General features: G+C 32.3%; 1 protein-coding gene across 1 annotated transcript; it reads right to left on the bottom strand.

Moving 5' to 3' along the window:
• Positions 1-8,541: 8,541 nt before the first annotated feature.
• LOC133199073 (uncharacterized) lies at positions 8,542-12,381 on the bottom strand. Its single transcript, XM_061334959.1, has 3 exons — positions 11,983-12,381; positions 9,546-9,610; positions 8,542-9,049 (listed from the first exon to the last, which is right to left on the bottom strand). The coding sequence occupies exons 1-3, from the start codon at positions 12,379-12,381 to the stop codon at positions 8,542-8,544; spliced, it is 972 nt and encodes a 323-aa protein (XP_061190943.1).
• Between the last annotated feature and the right edge of the window lie 1,403 nt (positions 12,382-13,784).

Below are 13,784 nucleotides of genomic sequence, written 5' to 3'. Positions count from 1 at the left end.
AGAGGCTCGACCAGAGATGTCTGAAACGATTTATTTGACAAGAAAAAAGTCTCTTGAAGCGAACGATGTCATTTAAAAGTAGGTTAATGATTGATAATGATACATGAACAAAATACGAGCTTGAAGCGGGGGTGCCTGAAATTGAGTTAGATATCTTGTGGTAAAAATAAGTAGGGATGCACCGTATATGAAACAAGTGCCTGTGATTGATAGTCTGAAATTTCTCTTCACCTAAATATTAAAAGCTTGCAGTGATCGCTATAAATCTATACAACAGTCAAGTTACATACGGTAAACTAACATAAAAACAAGATTACAACAGTCATGATTACAGAAGGTATATTTTGAAGACTCTAGGTCAGTAGGTGAATGTAAACAGGTAAACACACGTGGGACAGTCACCGCAAATAAATGAACCACAAAACTACTTATAACATTAAAATGTAAATATTCATCTGCACACAGATTTTTGCATAATAATAATAATTTTTAAAAAGTGTAAATTAAAATATAAAATAAACAAACCTCAAACCTTGTAACATTGAGGCTTGTTTCCCTGCAAATCTTATTCTGGTTCTCTATCACTGAAAATGCAGGGAACCAGGCTGCGTTATTAACTCGTACACAGATTTGTTGATACGAATAAACCTATAAACATATACGAAATAAAATATTATCATAAAAAATGAAGAATTTCAAATTGCTTGAAAAATTATCTTTATGTAGTTTATAATAAATGGTTGTAATTGTATATTAATTTCTATCTATCCATTAAAATTTGATACGTATATCAGCTTATGTATCCATCTGAACAATTATTGTTATTACACTCCCTGTCACATCTTCATAGTTAAGCATGTAAGCATGGTAAGTAGGAATCAATTTCAGTTGAAGGGGACCAAAACCAAACATTTTTCAGTTTCATTTGGTGGGGAAGGGGGGGGATATAAACCTCAAATGATCATTTTATCTCTGTCACTGAACTGCTGAAAATAATGAAGGGAACTAGGCTGCGACAATGATTTGTTGACTGAATTAAAATACGAAATAAATTATCATACATATGAAATAAAATAATTTCATGAAAAAATGAAGAATTTCCAATTGCTTGAAAAAAAAAAGAAGCTTTTCATGTATGTGATTTACAATAAATGGTTGTACTTGTACATTTTCTATATATCCATTAAAATTTCATAGTATCAGTAGTTCACTATTTGTAAACATTAACAATAATATTAAATAAATGTTACACTCACTGTGGCTTTGACTGAGTTACTGTCACATCTTCATAATTAAACGAGAATATTCCCTTCCGTAAATATTGCTATATATATCTGAACTGTTACCAATTAATCTTTCTTTGGTGAAAGAAAACCTCAGGGATGGAGAATAGGCCCGTACGTAATTTAGTTGGAGGGGGGTGGGGGGGGGGGTGAGCACAACCAAACAACATTTTTCAGTTTCAGGTTGGGGGTGGCTACAAACCAAAAATTTTTTAATAAGCAAAAGAAAAATACATTATCAGAGGTTATTATTGAGGGGGCCCAAAAGCAAAAGAAAAATAGATCATCAGAGGTTGGGGGCCCAAGCATAAAGGAGCAATGTTTTCTATAGTATACCTAAATTTCAGCAAAATTACAGGGGGCCTGCCCCCCCCCCCCCCCCGTTCCTTCAGCCATGTATTGTATCAAATCTGCTTCACCCTGATTCAGATTTTTTTTTACAGCATATATATTCTATTAGCAGAGGATCACATTATATTAATAAACAATTATTAAATTACAGCTATTTTTTTCTTACAGGGTCTGTATCATTTATACTATATCATGATGATCATGTCCTGCATAATGTTTACAGAAAGTTTAATTTAAATTCTTAAGCTCGAAATAGCTGCGTCAACTTGCGAGACCATTTTTTTCTACGTTCGGCCTAATCTTTAAATATTTAATTTGTTTGTGGACTTGCATAAAAGAATTAAAAAATATAGGGGCCTATCATTTAACTTTATTTCGAATTTCCTTCAGGATTTTATATACCAAACTATAGTCTAACGATTATTTAAAATCATACTTTTTCTCTTGAAAGCTAAATTACTAGGCAAAAAAAAAAACAAAAAAAAAAACGAATGTTTGTCTTGTGTATTCTTAATTACAACTTATTACTGTATCATTTTAGTTACTTACCCAAATTTCTCAACATCCATGGTGTTCAGAGGTCATTTTCTGAAAACTGAAGGGGCATTCCGATGGCATTCGGAACAAGTGACGGAAAGCACTTGCTAAGAATTCAAAACATGGTTCATAAATTTACAATATTTTTCCTTTTTAGGTTTTTAACATAAAACATGGAAAACTAAGTTAAAGAAACACTCATTTGAACAAATCAAAAGCGGAAAAAATATATATGCTAGATTTTTTGTTTAATTGCATGTTTTTCATGGTCTCCAAAATGCAGAAAAATTATCCTTTGAAATTATACGTAGGTTATAAATTCTTTTCTTTTTTAGGGAAGATGATAGCAATTAGACAACTTTTGAATGTTAAATAACAGAGTTAAAGATTAATAATATTTAATGGCAGACTGTTTATTTATCTATAAAAAGACATTTGCAATACTGATGAGGTCAAAATAATAGGGAGACCGAAAAAGGTCGCCTTAATCCAGTGGTCTCCCCAAGCCAGAAAATATATCCTCCATGGTCTCCTAAAGCCATATGTCATATATATATATATATATATATATATATATATATATATATATATGAACAACGGGATTGGTATTGTACAATGGGTCGTGTAGATTGACAATTGCAGCATAGACAGATTGAAATATCTTTTTGGGTGTTGTTGGAAAGGTATTTATGAAATGATTAATAATTATTTCTAATAATTTCAATTTAATTATTCATTTGGGGGTTAGGGAACCATATTTTCTTTAATTGTCTGATTCTATTCAGGGATTGGGTAATTGAAAAAAGTAAATGTTATTGACTGTAATTTATTACTTTTTCCCCGTCGTAGTCGGAAGTTATTTGTAATTGAACATTTTTCTAATATCTTGTAATTTACTGAATTACAGTGAAAAAATAACATGTAATCTCAATTACTTTTTAATTACTCTATCAAACATAAATTCTGTAATACAACACCTCCATCACTTCCTCATTTTACAGTTTTTTTTTTTTTTTTTTTTTGTATATATAGTAAAATATCCTCATTCCTTAAGTTATACTTGATATTAAGTTAATATTTACATGAAATCCAAAAATGATCTAGTTTACAAACTGTTCATAATGTACATTTAGAAATTTACGTGTTTTATGCTATTTCATTAATCTTAAACTTTGTAGCACATTTCTATTTAGCAATATAACATTCTTTATTGCTTGATCAATAATATTAAACAATATGATAGTGTGTGTCATTAAGATCTCTCATGTTGGTAAGAGATAATCACAATTGTAAATTGCAATCAAAACAAATCAGCCATACAAAATGAATTCAGTCCATGTTTTGAGAGAAAAGAACAATAGAAATGATTATTTGAATTAAAATTGCCCTACTAGGTTTAGAAAAGAAAAAACTTTCAATTTAATAATTGCATAAAGATATATATAAATATTTTCTTATTTTTGGGGGGATTTTTTTTTATCCGAAAAAGTTATATACAATTATTACTTATGAAGTAAAAATGTTCGACAGTAATAGCAATTAAGGTTGTTCAGGTTACCTACAATTGAACATAATTAGAGGAGATTCAGCTGTGACTCATTTACTCATATTTTTAACAAATTTCAAAAGGTGTACAATTTTTGTACATGTAGGCTTTTCCAGAAGAAAACTGCATCATGGATAATTCTTAAATGATTTGTAAATGAAAGTTATAACATCACAAAGAGATACACACTAACTCAAGTAATATTTAATTCTTGTTTGTGTAAATGCTGCTTAAGCTTATATATACAATAATGGTTTTGCATATTCATTCACAAGGATTGTAAAAATCCCCCCCCCCAAAAAAAATAAAAAATACATGAATAAATAAAAATGCTTTTTCTTATTCAATGAATAACTTTTGCAAAGTATTTGTTATTAAATAAATTACGTCTTAAGAAGCCTGTAATTTCTCTGTAATTTTGTTGAAGAAAAAGTCTATGTAATTGTAATTCAAGGACATACGCAACGTACCTTACCTACTAATAATTTTTCAAGATATCCTTAATTTAAGATTATAGTGCCATCAGATTTTCGTAGACAAAAAATCAACATGCATTACCAGGAGTTTTGAAAAGATATCAATTGATGAAAATTCTTTGAAATCTTTGAAAATTCTAATTCATAGAAAAATACACAAAAATTACTCAACATATATACTAGATGTTTTGTTTATCCAAACTTGTTTTAGAAGTGTATAACAACATACAGAGACATTAAAATGTAGCACACAGTTCCTTTAAGTATTGGAACTCTTCAGCTTCGGAGAAAAAGGACAATAAAGTTCTAACTATGTTGCGTATGTGCTTAATTACATTTTGAAATAATTGTCCCCATCTTGATTCTATTGCAATTATTCTTTCTTTTTATTCGACGCAGCGCAAAAGCATGAACTATAATGTTAGTAGTAAATAAATAGCTGACCCCTCTTAGAGATTTATTCACATCTTTAATGAAGCTAGAAAGCAGGCGACACATGCGTACCTTGGGATACCCTAGTTAATTATTACTTGGCTTGAAGTAAGTTTAGTTCAAAAAATCATTTTACCTTGAATATTCAAATCAGAAAATTTGCTTTTAAGAATATCATTCTCTTTCTGGCTAAAACATAGGTAATCTGATATTAGAGCTCAACTCAACGAATATTGTCTTTAAGTAAGGCAATGTCCAACACTAAACTAATAATCTAGTAGTGTGCATCCCTAGACGCAACATTTATGAAATTTTGGTGTGATAGGGCTTGCAGTTGGGAATGGACTTATCTAAAATCTTTGAATTAGTCAATCATCCAGAAAATGTAAGAAAAGTCCAGCTTCTGAAGCAAGTTTGAGAGTATTTATATCTTGATGCACAATCCATGCAAATTTGGTTTAGATTGCCCTTATACATTCTTGGTTATGGACCTACTCCACAAACTTTAACCTGGTCTCTCATATTGAAAATGTAGGTCAGATCCAGTATCCGTAGCAAGTCCAGTAGTGTGCATTCTTAGATGTATCATCTATGCAAATTTGGTCATCATATGGCTTACATTTACTTGGAAATAAGAACGGCTCAAAAAACTTTAACATGGTCACTCATCCGGAAAATGAAAGTCAGAAAATTGGTACCGTATCTGATTAAATCCAGGACCTGGAGCAAATCAGATAGTCTGCATCCTTAGAAATATCAGCCTTGCAAGTTTGGTCAATATAGGGCTTAATGTAACTTTGAAATGAGACCTGCTTCAAAACATTAACCAGGTCATTCTTTAGCTGAAATTGCAGCATCTGAAACCTTGACTGGAACAATGAAATATACTAGAAGCATCCCCCATACATCTTTGATTAATATAGGGCATAGAGTCATTTAAAAGAAACTTTAACCTGGGACGCCGACGCCGAGGGTATCACATAAACTCCCCCAACTTCGTTGAGGTGAGCTAAAAATTAATCATACGGTTACATGCAAGTAAATGAAGTTATTTAAATAACCATTGTCAAATTCTCTTTAAACAAAGACTTAATATAAGAATATGAATAATAAGGAAAAACTTACTCATGCATTACCGTCCTTGCTATTAACACAAAGTGTACTGATTAATAATATCTTTAGCATCAACCAAAACATATATATCTTACACGTAAAAAGGTTTTTATCGTTTTATCTCCCCTTCTTTAAATGCGGTTCTTTCCCAAATAGGCATTATTTGTTTCCATGGTGTGGCAAGATAAAAAGTCTCGGAAATTCTTTTTCTAATTATGTTATTATTGTGAGGTTATATGCATAAGAAATGTTGAATGTAGTCAAAAAATCTCCGCTCCTACCTCTTGATAAAGCTTAACAGATATTTTGTATTTTTTGTTGTTTTTTTTTTTACATTTATCATTATTTTATTAAGACAAAAATCGTATTTGAAGCATTGCTATCAAACACATACTCTTGTAGCTTAACAATTACAGAGTTTATTTTTTTTTAAATCATAGCTCAAGCAGCTAGTGATATTTTGTCAGTTTCTTGATAGTAGAATGGTTACGGAATTGCTAAATGATAATATAAACACAAAAAAGTAGTTTGATTTTACAATTCATTATTCATTCTTAACATTGCCAAAAATCTAATAGGAAAGAAGGAAACTATAATTTGTTTTTGTCTGGAGAAAGTTTCAAAAAAGAAATACAATCGAGAAAACCTGGATTTTAAAGGAATGATTATTGCGTCGAAATAAAAAAAACACAATGGGTGAAGTCTAAAACATGGTTCAAGGTATCTTCAGTGCACTGGGGTTTTTATTGCACAATACTTTGCACTGCATAGTAAAATTAAGCTGTAAATTTACACATTAAAAGTATATATTTTAACATAATTTATCAAATTAAACAAAATTAGGAAACCACAGATTAAACAATCTAATTATATTTTTTTTATTACTATCATTTTTCAACTCATTGGTAGATGGACGTGCTAAAAGTATGTTCGTGACGTTATGGTAAAATGTTCTTAAAGAGGGGATCATAAAAAAAATGTTACTGAAGAAAAGGTACCAAATATACGCTCTTGAAAATTTTAACACAAGAATTTGAGAATTTCAAAATTATTTTCTGATATTTTTTGTATAAATCATTACCACATGTCATATTTTATAGTACTCCATTAAAACGGAAAAAAATTCCTTTTTTTCATTTTGAGATGCCCCCTTTAGAGTTTCTTACATATGATGTAAAGAATAGTATAACTCGTTATAATCTGTTACAATATGTGTGGCCTTTCTTTTGTAAAGTATATATATATATATACAGTACGGGCAACGCGGTTTTGTCATTTAACCGCGCCCCCTCCGCGGTGTATTAATCCTTTCCGCGATACACCATCGCGGTTTTTCATCGCGGTGCAGGTAACAGACCATCTTTACCGCGGCGGTGTGAACTACCGTTCTTCGTCAGCTCTGATATTTTACCTGTACGCACATGTATTTGCAATCACCGATCTTTTTAGGGGGGGTCTCTAGGAATGTTTTTTAACGTCAGGAAAATTATTTTGTTTCGGTAAGAAGAATTGTTTTTCTTTGATTGGAGAATAATGCCTTTTATGTGACTAAACAAATTTGTATTTGTATTATCAATTAATAATATATACAGTGTAGATTTTTTTTTAAATAAGAGAGTACATGTATACAATTATTTATATTTTTTAAAGTATAGTTTCGTTACGAGTTTAATGGATACTAGATTTAATTTTTGTATAATAAGAATCATCATCAGCATTTTGAATTAAATTTAACAACTTGAAGGCTACATTGCAGATTTCCCTTATATGTTAAAACGTTCATCGTTTAATTGCCGAGTATGTAAGTTTGCCGTAAATATGTAGAGTAAGATATCTTAATCAACATTTTCATTCATTTCTTCTACTTTTTCTTAAAATTCTTTCATTAACAAGGGTTGTGATTTAACAAGCATTGCTCACGGAATCCACGTGCACTGTTCTGTCGCGCATGGATCGAGTCATCCAATCATTAATTTTAGGGTGTTATTGGTGGATCAATTAATAAACTAGAGGGATTCCGGGGGGTTGTACCGCCTATCCCCATTCTTCGGGACATCTGTTTAGTTTTTCGAATGTTTAAAAATTTATGCGAATATTGTTATTTATCAAGTAAGAATAATTTAACAATACATAGTATTGAACTAAATAAATACACTTGTTCATTTTTTAAAAATCAATTTCTAATTTTCCATCCACTGATAGGACCTCCTCTTTCTGAAATACATGTAGCTGGATCTATCTAATATGCAATGGAATCAATTATTTGTAATGTGTTCAGGTAAAAAGATAATCATTGCGTAACACTTCCTGTCTGCTTTAACTTCTGCTAGCATGTATGAGTTTTAAAATACACAGACTAGACCAAGTGCCAAACATCGTCCGTTGAATGGCTTTGGTCAATGTACTTCCTCGTAAATATTCTCATTAAATTATAAATTTCAGTGATTGTTATATTTATTTTTCAATAAAATATCCTGCTAGTTGTATTTATTTTACAATAAAATATCATGCTATCATTCAGTATCACAACCTTTGATATAGACTAAAAGTGCAATCTTTTATAATTATTTTATTAATAAATGAAATGATACATTCCAAAGAATAAAGCAAACAAATCACATTTATACATGTATTAATATTCTTTGGGATAGTGTTTTTACATGTATTAACTACATTTTTTCTTCATCAAATAACGAATTATATTACTCTGTTACTGTCTTTTGCAATCGTTCTTTCGAACGTATAAATCCCTGAGTTTACAACATGTGGGTCACAACAATGAATCAGAGATAAAAAAAAAAAATTAGTCATTAAAGGTGAAGACGTCATCGGAGCAACCAAGGTCACTTTCTGGCACAGAGGGCATCACAAGATTGACACTATCCTTCTTTAGTCTTTTGTCATTTCGCCTCAGTGACTCGTTTATTTTGGAGACGATCCTCTCCCTCCAGGAATCCTCGGGTTTGAATTCTGGGAAGAAGTAACACACATAGCGCCTCACCACTTGCTTTCTCGCTGGATCCAGTTCTTTTTTGGAGAGTTTTCCACCACCGTACCAGTTGTACTCCATTCGCAGGTTGCCCTCACCGTACAGTTCGGGGAAGATCTTCCTTGTGAGATTAACTGCGAAATTTCCTGCGTTCCTTGATTCCTTAATCATGTCTCTGAGGACGGTATCTGGAAGTTGATATTCTTCGGGAACACCTTGGTACACATCTCCAGGACTACTGTCACTCATCGTATCAGCAATAGGATCACTGGTTTGCAGGAACTCCACTCCACTTGCAGCTAAGACGGTAGAAATTAAGATTCTGATTAGTTAGGACAAACAGATCATTTAAGGACCCTCTATACACTAGAAGAAAATATTTTTTGGACATTGAGAAAATTATGGTGTGTAAAGGTGTAAATATTGAGCTTATCTATGATAACCACATTTTCAACATAGGGTGCCTTGCATTTACCCCCAGGAAAAATGTTCAAAGACAATGAAGTACTGATAAACATAAATCACTGTTGTTTACTTAAGTGGGCAATATATCTGCAAATGAAGTGTTCCATCTATCCATCTTGGCCTATTAAAGTGTTATGAATGCTTGATTTGATCACAAATTATGTAATAAACTTATATTCCAATGTACCTTATTCTTTTTCAAAGGGCAGATCACTCTATCTGCATAAAAATACCACAAAATCAGAACTCTTTAGTGTGCAGTGTATAGAGGGCTGTTAATTAAATAATCATTGTAGTACACATTTACGGCATTGTTTTAAAACGGAACTCAATTATATTAGTGTAATTTTTACCTGTGTTTTTTTTTAAACGTTTTGAATAACTTGACGACTGGACATATCTTAAAATCTAAAAACACCTAAAAATAATTTAACTTTAATACCATGAAACAGCTTAAACATTGTTTAATTGACCTTAACTCAAAAATCATTTCCTGGATCCGCCACATTGACTGTATATTATTTCAGTTTATTCAAACCAATTAGCCCTGGCTCCCAATAATCTCGGTAATAGCCGTACATGTAGAATGTGTATATTATTTTTCTGTGTAATAACTCAACCATGCGTTACGGCTACAGTACCTTGAGGTTGATTAGCCCTAGATCGTCTCATAATTGATTCAAAATTTTAATTACTGACTGATTCAATTTTTATAAAATTGTGTTTAGGATTTAGTTTATTTTAATAATAATAATCTAAAAGAAACACACACAATTAAGGATTCATAAGACAAAAAAATTAGATATGCGACTATAGTTCGTTTTCTATGTAATTATATACAAAACTGTGCATGTATTTTTAACATTGTGTCAAAATCTTACAAATTTCTGCCACTTTACCTAGCGAACATTATTCAGGTTACCCTTTTTAATAGAATTCTATGAGAAATATTTCTGGTTTTGGAAAAAAATTGTTTGTGTTATTTATTCTTAACATGGATATTTGATCCATGGTACATGTACATGTAAGACAGTTGATAGATACCCGTACACATTACGTAATTTTACGTAACTTTAATCAGTTGGGTGACAGTTGTACAGAAACATTTTAGTTTTAACGTTTACGTGTAAGCAATGGGTCGTATTAATCACAGTGTAAAATTAGATATCATCCGGATGCACAAAGATGGATTTTCAGTGGCGAGGATAATAAGAAAGTTGAAGGATTTGGGACACATTGTATGCAGGAACTCGGTTTCCTACTGGATACACAAATACCAAATTGGATTATTTGGTGATGTATGCGACCCCGAGATACCTGCAGTTTCAACAAGCGTGAGCCAGAGGGACACAGAAATTATTAGAGATCAGCTATTGAAGGACTGTACTCTGTCTAGCCGGGAAATACATAAAAAACTTACAGAAGACGGTGCCAATTTTGGACTAACCACAACAAAGTGGGCCATTGAAGCAAGTGGATTCACGCATTCCACACCACGCTATGGACAGATGGTTAGAGATGCCAACAAGGAAAAAAGAGTTCTGTTCTGCGAACGTTTAATCGAAACAAATGAACAATTCGACGATGTGATTTTTTCTGATGAGTGTTCGGTTCAGTTGAATCAGAATAAATCGTGGAGCTACCGATTAAAGGACTCTTGTGCTACTATCTTGCCAAAGCCGAAACACCCTCTAAAGATTCATGTTTGGGCTGCCATCAGCAAGAAGGGTGCATCAAAAATTAGACTTTTTGAGGGGATCATGGACTCAACCTTTTATACCGAGCACATTCTGAGGGATACCCTGATGCCGTTCGTGAAGTCTAAATTTGGCGATACTGGACACCGGTTTCAACAAGATAATGACCCCAAACACACCTCAAAATTATCCAAGAGTTTCATGGAAAACAACAACATCAACTGGTGGAGTGAATGGCCTGCAGGTAATTGTATTTAAAAAATTGAATTAATTTATTGACGGTGATTAACAATAAGACTTCAAAAATAAAATATCTTTTTATCATTTTTTATAAAAATTAATTTTCTGTTTTTTCTTTATGTGCTTACGTAATGCATAATTATTTTTATTAATATACATGAAAGTGTTATACGCATTCTAATTTAAAAATATATTTTCTACAGAAAGCCCCGATCTAAACCCGATCGAAATGGTTTGGAATGAGCTCAAAAGGTGTGTTGCCCGCGAGACCCCTAGGACCAAAAGCGAGTTAGAGGAGTGCATTAGAAGATTCTGGAGGACACAGATGTCGGTGGAAAAATGTTGTACATACATTGACCATGTGTTTAAAGTTGTGCCAGCGTGTGTGATTATGAGAGGAAATGCTACTGGTGACGTGCCAAAGAAACTGTTTCCCGAAAAATCCCGAGGAAAAAGTATTGCGTACTTCAAGGACAAGCTGAATTCCGACGTAGAAGTTCGCACGAGGGCCTCACAGTTGTTAAAACAGTGGGTGTAAAATATTCATCAGCAGTGTTTGTGTATTTACTGTGAATCTCAACATTAAAACAACGTTTAAAACAGTCTGCCAAACTTGGACAATTAGCGTGATTAAGACAATTTTTTAAAGATTTATTCATTATAAGCTAACAACATATCATTGTCTTGATACAGTTGTACAATTATGAAATGATCGTGTGACGATGTGACATTCTGTTGTGAATTTTAACAAATTAATGTTTTCTACTATAAGAAATGTATTGTATTTCATTGATTTCGTTTAATGGAACATGTGATTTTGATTAATAAACGTGAATATAGAACTTGTACTTACCAGATTAGCCGTTGTCTTCCTGCGTTTTGGAGAAGGGGCTGACGAAGGTGATCTGGGTGGGGTTGGGGATCGTGGAGATGTTGGTGAGCTGGGTTGGGATGGCAGTCTTGGTGGGGAAGTTGATCTGGATGGGGGGGTTGAGGATGCTGCAACTGGGTTTGGTAGAGGTACCAACAAATCCTTAATTTTCTCCCGCATCTGCTGTTCAGTCCCAGAAAACAACACAACAGCCCTGTCCACTTCTTTTGGTTTACCCCACTGTACATCATACTCAAGTCCAACACTAATTGTAGAGTCTCCATCACACTTGAAGGACACACGATTTCTCACTTGCAGTTCATCGTCACACAAATACCGCACAATAAAATGAGTGTCCAAACGCTTAAGTCGCCTAGCCATGATCCACAGTTTATAGTCAAAAACACAGAAATAAGTCCTCTCAGTTCAATCACTTGTGTAAGACTGATGAATGTTCAGTGTAGTATCAGAAAAATTGTCGGTTTCTATAGATTTCTTTTAACATTTTAATTATGAGTCTAATGTTAACACGCTACCCATTATAATACATTTCTGATGGCCTACTACGAAAATGAAATTGAACTTAATTGATAGTAATTAGTCACACTAGATCGGTCTTTATTGAACATGTTGAACAGAGTTGAACGATCAATCGAACGATGTTTATACATTAATTTTATATCTCCGAAAGTCAGTAAGAAAATTAATCAACTTTAATCATTATTTCATTCTTTTTTCTAGCTGTGTTTTATTTTCTCTTTTCTTTTCTTTGTAATCTAATCGGTGTCTATAGAGTATTTTCATTAGCTTTCCAATATAAAAAAAATAATTTCCAGTAGACAAAAAAAAAAAAACTTGAAAGTGTACATCACACATACTCGGTACCATTTTTACATAATACTTCCTGTCTCATAATACATTCATGAATTTTTGTAATAATCGAAAAGACTATCTGTCGATTGAATATTTTGATATTATTCATATAGAAAAAGCAATTCTCTCTCTCTCTCTCTCTCTCTCTCTCTGAATATTTATTTCCGTAAGTTTTTATAACATTGATATTGACACCATAGTAGTATGACATTAATGAATGTATATGTTTAAATTATATATATTATATATATATCGACAGAATATCGCTATCAAACCTTTGTTGAAATTTTGATAAGCAGGTATATTAAAATATTTATTAAATATATTTTTATATGTATTTTTAAATAAATATTATACTCAGTTTCATAAATGTATATTTTAATAACGTAAAGTAAAATTATGATATCTTCTTCACGAAAAAAAAAAAATATTCATACAAGTATTCTTTCTTTAATAGAGACATAATTTTATTGATTTTTCAACGCTGATAATTTTTCCATAATTTTCCATTGGGGGAGATAACTCGCGTTTGTTTACAATACTATCCTCGCTCAGAAATCTAGACTTTGCACCGCGACGGGGAATTAATCTAACCGCGGGGATGAGCGGTGTTACCTGATTTACCTGGCCAAACCGCGATGAGATCAACACCGCCGCGACGCGCGGTAAATGACCAAACCGCGTTGCCCGTACTGTATATATATATAGACAAGAAGTCTATATATATATTGACAAGAAGTCTATTGTAGGGACTTTGCCATGATACTAGATAAAGGCCGTACACATTTTATTAACTCCTCCTAAATCCATGAATGAATTCAATATAATTAACATATAACCTCATTTAAAACATTGCTGTGACGTCATGCCTTTGTTCTTGCAGTCGAAAAAAATTACCTGTAGCCGTCCGA

The sequence above is a fragment of the Saccostrea echinata genome, unplaced genomic scaffold, assembly GCF_033153115.1.
Source record: "Saccostrea echinata isolate AGI-Se365-2 ecotype Australia unplaced genomic scaffold, CSIRO_AGI_Sech_v1 ptg000033l, whole genome shotgun sequence".
Lineage (NCBI taxonomy): Eukaryota > Metazoa > Mollusca > Bivalvia > Ostreida > Ostreidae > Saccostrea > Saccostrea echinata.
This window is presented reverse-complemented; position numbering and strand designations above follow the sequence as displayed.